At 64.3% G+C, this 6,163-nt stretch overlaps 2 protein-coding genes across 2 annotated transcripts in view; one reads left to right on the forward strand and one right to left on the reverse strand.

The window, feature by feature from the left end:
• The window catches only part of TMPRSS9 (transmembrane serine protease 9), a 35,219-nt gene extending 30,970 nt beyond the window's left edge, over window positions 1–4,249 (forward strand). The window contains exons 14-18 of the mRNA XM_030935762.1: window positions 245–644; window positions 2,195–2,363; window positions 3,063–3,328; window positions 3,415–3,551; window positions 3,980–4,249. Coding sequence (XP_030791622.1) covers window positions 245–644; window positions 2,195–2,363; window positions 3,063–3,328; window positions 3,415–3,551; window positions 3,980–4,141 — 1,134 coding nt within the window. The 3' untranslated portion in view covers window positions 4,142–4,249. The remainder of the gene's footprint in view (window positions 1–244; window positions 645–2,194; window positions 2,364–3,062; window positions 3,329–3,414; window positions 3,552–3,979) is intronic.
• TIMM13 (translocase of inner mitochondrial membrane 13) lies at window positions 3,697–5,974 on the reverse strand. The gene is made up of 3 exons (XM_010374849.2): window positions 5,487–5,974; window positions 5,329–5,397; window positions 3,697–5,119 (listed from the first exon to the last, which is right to left on the reverse strand). Exons 1-3 carry the CDS (start codon window positions 5,604–5,606, stop codon window positions 5,021–5,023), a joined length of 288 nt encoding a protein of 95 aa, XP_010373151.1. The 5' UTR covers window positions 5,607–5,974; the 3' UTR covers window positions 3,697–5,020.
• Window positions 5,975–6,163: the final 189 nt, after the last annotated feature.

Raw genomic sequence — 6,163 nt, forward strand, 5'->3', positions numbered from 1 at the left:
TTCTGCATTGTTTTACTGCCCCCAAACAAAAGCAAGAATGATGGAAACTCAGAGAGGGGAAGTGACTCACTCCAGGTCACACAGCCAGGCATGGGGCTGCAGCCAGGTCTCCAGACCCACGCTGTGCCCTCTGCCCCCCTGCCCTCGATGGGGCCCACCCACTGTGGGAACGCAGGAGGGTATAGCAGTGCCGGGAAGAGAGGGTCCCTGGAGGACCAACCAGCGCTCTTTCCTTCCTTTCTAGGGTGACTCTGGGGGGCCCCTGGCCTGCGAGGAGGCCCCCGGCGTGTTTTATCTGGCAGGGATCGTGAGCTGGGGTATTGGCTGCGCTCAGGTTAAAAAGCCGGGCGTCTACACACGCATCACCAGGCTAAAGGACTGGATCCTGGAGATCATGTCCTCCCAGCCCCTTCCCGTGTCTCTGCCCTCGACCACAAGGACGCTGGCCACCACCAGCCATCCCCCCAGGACAACAGCTAGCCTCACAGTCCCGGGGGCCACACCCAGCAGACCCACCCCTGGGGCCGCCAGCAGGGTGACGGGCCAACCTGCCAACTCAGCCTTATCTGCCATGAGCACCACTGCTAGGGGACAGATGCCATTTCCAGATGCCCTGGAGGCCACCACGCACTCCCAGCTACCAGGTACCGGGAGAGGCGGAGGGACCCCTGGGAGTGGAGGGTACCATGTTAATCAGCTCGGGCTGCCAAACAAAACATAACATCCTCTCTGGCCTGGCGCAGTAGCTCACGCCTATAATCCTAGCACTTTGGGAGGCCAAGGTGGGTGGATCGCCTGAGGTCAGGAGTTCCAGATCAGCCTGGCCAACGTAGTGAAATCCCATCTCTACCAAAAAAAAAAAAAAAAAATTAGCTGGGCGTGGTGGCGGGCGCCTGTAATCCCAGCTACTCGGGAGGCTGAGGCAGGAGAATCGCTTGAACCCAGGAGGCAGAGGTTGCAGTAAGCCGAGATGGTGCCATTGCACTCCAACCTGGGTGACAGAGTGAGACTTCCATCTCAATAATAATAATAAAAGACCAGGTGTGATGGTGCACGCCTGTGGTTCCAGCTACTGGGGAGGCTGAGACAGGAGAATTATTTGAGCTCAGGAAGCAGAGGCTGCCGTGAGCTGAGATCACGCCATTATACTCCAGCCTGGGTGACACAGCCTGTCTCTAAAAAAATTAAAATGAAAGCAGGGGCTTTGATGGTTCACAGCTGTGCCATGTCCTTGGGTGAGTGTTTCTTGTGAACCTGGCAGCTGCCCTCATGTGGGTCTGTCCCCGCAGCCTGGGGGCTGTCACTTTCTCAGTCTGAGCTGATTTTTCCTTTTTCAATAGCTATGGCCTGGGAGCTCTTAACCTTGGGCCCAAAAGAGGTGGAGAAGCCCCGCCTTGAAATACAGGCGGGTTCTGTGTGGAGGCAGTTGGCCCAAGGACAGGGGCTGCGGCTGCTGTCAGATTCTCCAAGGCCACCTAGTCTTGGGTCAGGGCCAGATGGTGCCCCGGCTGGTTCGGAACTGGCACTTCCCCTTGCCGACCTTGGTATCTGCTGCGGGTGGCACAGGGGGAAAGGGGCACCCAGGGAAGCCAGCTGGGTGGTGACAGAGGGCGGGGAGGGGGGCTTGCCCCTGAGGAGGAAAATGGAAAACGGCCCTCTGGAGACAGCAGGTGGGTACGGGTCCCCTCCATGGGTGGTAACGGGGTCCCTGAAGCCCCCGGCAACCACCCCATGTATTCTTTCTACAGCTGTGTTCTGAGGAAGGCCTTTGCACTTGGCACCGTCTGGGGAGGGCTCGGAGGCCATCAGGGATCCAGGCAGAGTGCCAAGGCAGGGCTGGGGCCTCTGGGTCAGGGCCCTGGTGTGTGCAAAGGCCTTGGGGTGGGAGGGAACTCCTGGAGGACGGAGATGTGGGAGGCTGCCATGAGAGGGGCTTTTGGCCTGGCCCCGGGCAGGGGAGAAGGTATGGTCCCAAAGCTGAAGTCACAGGAGACAAATGCATTTCCAATGTTATTTGAGAAAAGCCCAAAGACCAAGCAGCAGGCCCGGTGTCCTTTCCTGCCGAGTTTTCCTGGGGCAGGTCCGCCCTCGCATCCGGGGCTCCCAGGGGGATTCACGGAGGGGCGGCGCCCTGGGGGGCTTCGTGGAGGAGGCGCCCTGGTCCACCTGCCCATGCGCCTGGCTCCCCCCGCAGACTGCGGCCTGGCGCCAGCGGTGCTCAGCAGGATTGTGGGCGGCAGCGCAGCGGGCCGCGGGGAGTGGCCGTGGCAGGTGAGCCTGTGGCTGCGGCGCCGGGAACACCGCTGCGGGGCGGTGCTGGTGGCAGAGAGGTGGCTGCTGTCGGCGGCGCACTGCTTCGACGTGTGAGTCCCAAACGCTCCAAATGCCCCTGCATGTGTCTGTAGCTCACACGGAACCGAACTGCTGCCTGAAAACGCACCGTGACCCCCTCCTTTGCCGGAGTGCCCTCCCCGACCCCGGGGTCCCACTGCCCCAGGCTGCTCCTCCCAACCCCCCCATCCCCACTCCCTGCAGTCCTCCCCTGCCCACCCACCCCTCAGCCTGACCACCCTGGGTTGTCCTACCCCGCAGTCCCCACCAAACCCGGGGGCTGCAGCCCCTCCCAGCTCCAGGCCAAGTCCACGGGGACACTGGGGTCACTTCTTTCCCCAGCCCTCGCCCCTGGCACTTAGCTCCAGCCCCCCCAAAGCCCACCCAGTAGAAAGCTGTCCTCCCCAGGGCCCAAGCCCTGGCAGGCGAGGGCTACGGTATTCCAGAGGGGACATCCACCTCCGGGCCCTGCGGGGCTCGAGGTCAGAAGGGGGGGGGGGGGGGGCGGACCCTCATGGCCACCAGTCTTTTCAGAGCGCTAGTATTAGGTGGTGATGACTGCAGTTCTTGGTGCTGTGTCGGTGCCTGGTGGGAAACATTGAGCCCATTCCCAGACTGGCAGCCAGAGACCAAGTGGCCAAGAACCGTGGTCGGCCCCTGTGGGACACCGCAGGGGCCGGGGCTGGGGGCGCGGGGGCTCTGGCCGACGCCTGTCCTCGCGCGCCCTCCAGCTACGGGGACCCCAAGCAGTGGGCGGCCTTCCTAGGCACGCCGTTCCTGAGCGGCGCGGAGGGGCAGCTGGAGCGCGTGGCGCGCATCTACAAGCACCCGTTCTACAATCTCTACACGCTGGACTACGACGTGGCGCTGCTGGAGCTGGCGGGGCCGGTGCGCCGCAGCCGCCTGGTGCGCCCCATCTGCCTGCCCGAGCCCCTGCCGCGACCGCCAGACGGTGCGCGCTGCGTCATCACCGGTTGGGGCTCGGTGCGCGAAGGAGGTAGGTGCGCCCGGGGCCGGGGTGGTGCGGGGTGCAGGGCAGCAGCCGGACGGGGTCCCCACCAGCCCCATCTCGCTCGTCCGCAGGCTCCATGGCGCGGCAGCTGCAGAAGGCGGCCGTGCGCCTCCTCAGCGAGCAGACTTGCCGCCGCTTCTACCCGGTGCAGATCAGCAGCCGCATGCTGTGTGCCGGCTTCCCGCAGGGCGGCGTGGACAGCTGCTCGGTGAGCCCCCGCCCGGCCCGGGCGACCAGGGGCCCAGGTCCTGCCCAGCCGCCGGGGAGGGAGGGTTCCCGCTGCCACGAAGCCCACCATCCGGTGCAGACTTCTCCAGAGGATCAAGCAGGGGGACTTTTTGGCTCTGGAGGAATTTCCACTCCACAACCGTTTATTGGGTACCCACTGCATCCCACCCCTGGGCCTCAACAGCAGAGCAGGCAGAGGCTGCAGCGGGAGGCCCCATTCCACTCCGGGACCACGTGGCGGGTGTCCATAAATGTCTGCCACCTTTGCATTGAGCCCATTTTCCAGACAGTGAAAGTGCAGCTTCCAAGGGAAGCCACTCACTACGGTCACCCCTACAGGGGCCAGTGACCCAAGGGCTGCTGTAGGGGAGGTACCGGACTCTGAACCCCCACTTCTCTCCCCAACAGGGTGACGCTGGGGGACCCCTGGCCTGCAGGGAGCCCTCTGGACGATGGGTGCTAACTGGGGTCACCAGCTGGGGCTATGGCTGCGGCCGGCCCCACTTCCCAGGTGTCTATACCCGAGTGGCAGCTGTGAGAGGCTGGATAGGACAGCACATCCAGGAGTGACCGCCACGTGATCGCCCAGGCCGGGACTCTAGGCGAAAGCAGCAGGAGCAGCAGGCCACCCAACACCCCACCTCACTGTACCCTACCCAAGGACGGGAGTGGGGGTGCGTGTGGGGGGGCTGTGGGTCATGGGGATGCATTTTGGTAGCACCCTTTGTTCCAATAAACACAGCTCCTCCACCCTGGCTCACTGGCTCAGTACCTCAGTGTCACTGCGAGGACCACCTGCCTGGCGCTCCAACAGGACCCGGGTGGAAGGAAGAGGGGTCAAAGCAAGCCTCGACAAGAGGAGGGCTGTCCCCCTTAGCCTTTGGGGCAGGGGTGGCGGCAACAACACATTCCTCGTGACTCAGCAGCCCGGTGGCACTTAAGGGGAAAGATGGACTTCTCCCAAGCCAGGAGAGGCTGAGACCCTCCGAACTGGGGTTCCAGGGAAACGCGTCAACTCTCCCCAGAGATCCCTTAGGAGGGAAATAAAGAGGTTTCTCTCCGCCCTCCACCAATTTATTTGCCCGTCCGCAGGAGGTGACAGCTCCGGTGGGGTCTGACCACCTCCACCTCCAAACTCTAGACAAGAGTTCTCCGCCCAGAAAATATGAGGCTGACCTGGGCCCACTAGGGGAAGACCCCAAAGGCCTGAAGGAGGTGCCACTGGGCTGCCAGCACTTTGGGAAGGCACAGGGCCCCCCCACCCCCGAGATCCAAGCTGCACTGGCTGGCAGGGGGCAAGGTGGGGGGGTGGCGAGGACACAGTCCCGTCTGTCCCAGCACCGGTGCCACCCCGCTAAGCCTCGAGCAGGCAGTACGCACATGCGGGCCCCGCCTCTCAGACCACGTTTATGGAAATGAACGGGGCGGGGCGGCCCGCGGGCTCGCCAGTCACATGTTGGCTCGTTCCCGCTGCAGCCGCGAGTTGTAGGCGCGGGACACGGTGTTCCAGGCGTCCATGTAGCGGTCCATGCACATGGCGATGCACTTCTGCGGGACCGGAGGGGCGCACGGCTCAGCTCCGGACCTCGCGCCCCCAGGGACCTCCCACACCCCGGATCCAGGCCGCCCGGGCTGCTGAGTGCACGCGTGCGGTAGCCTCTCCGCCGCGCCGCCTCTTTAGTCTGCGCACGCGCAGACACCTCCCCCCTCGAATCTAGATCCTCGCGACCCTTGCCCCGAACCTCCGCGGGTCTCACCTGCTCAGAGTTGTCCAGGGAGCCCCCAGGTTTCCCGATACACTTCCGGAAACACTTGTCCGTCATCCTCTGTGGAGACACGCGAGGCTTCAGCTGCGACGTCCGCCCCCAGGGGTGGCCCTGTCGCCCCCAGCGCCCGTCCCCGGCCAGCCCCGCACCTGCAGCAGCTCCTGCGCGTTGGCCACGGCGATCTGCACCTTCACCTGCTCCATTATGAGCCCTGGGTCCAGCTTTCCGCTGCTGGAGCCCCCGAAATCGGAGCCGAAGCCGCCCTCCATGGCTCCGCAAAGTCAACCGGACCGAGGCCGCGTGCGCCGACCCGTAGCTGCGCCGGAAGCGGGCCGCCCGGGACACCACGGGAAACGGAGTCTACGTGGGCGGGGACGGAAGACTACAACTCCCACAAGACCGCGCGCGCCCGGGCCTTTCCAGGTGGTGCGGGGGGCCCTCTGCTCACGCGCAGGCCTGGAGCTGCCGTTACCTACAGAAGCCACCCGTGGTTGCGACTCTGCGGGAAGGCGGCCGACTTCGCCCGGGAAGTGGGGTGCCACTGCGTGCGGCCGAAGCCGATCACTTTGTAGACAGGATCTGTCTCCGCCTCGTCCCCAGAGGCCTGCCGCGCATGCGCACGAGGCACCCGGCGCGCCTATATGACGTGCTGCTGCCGGGGCGGAGCCCGGTCGCATCACATGACGAAGAGTCCACTGGTGCTACAGCGTCGGAGGCTCACTAGAAAAAAGCGGGCAGGGTCCCATGCATCGCCTGGGACTTGTCTATACTCGCCAGTCACCTTTTCCTTGAGGGTGGAGGGGTTTTAGACATCCGCTTCATTGGG

The sequence above is a fragment of the Rhinopithecus roxellana genome, chromosome 8 (genome assembly GCF_007565055.1).
Source record: "Rhinopithecus roxellana isolate Shanxi Qingling chromosome 8, ASM756505v1, whole genome shotgun sequence".
NCBI classification, from domain to species: domain Eukaryota; kingdom Metazoa; phylum Chordata; class Mammalia; order Primates; family Cercopithecidae; genus Rhinopithecus; species Rhinopithecus roxellana.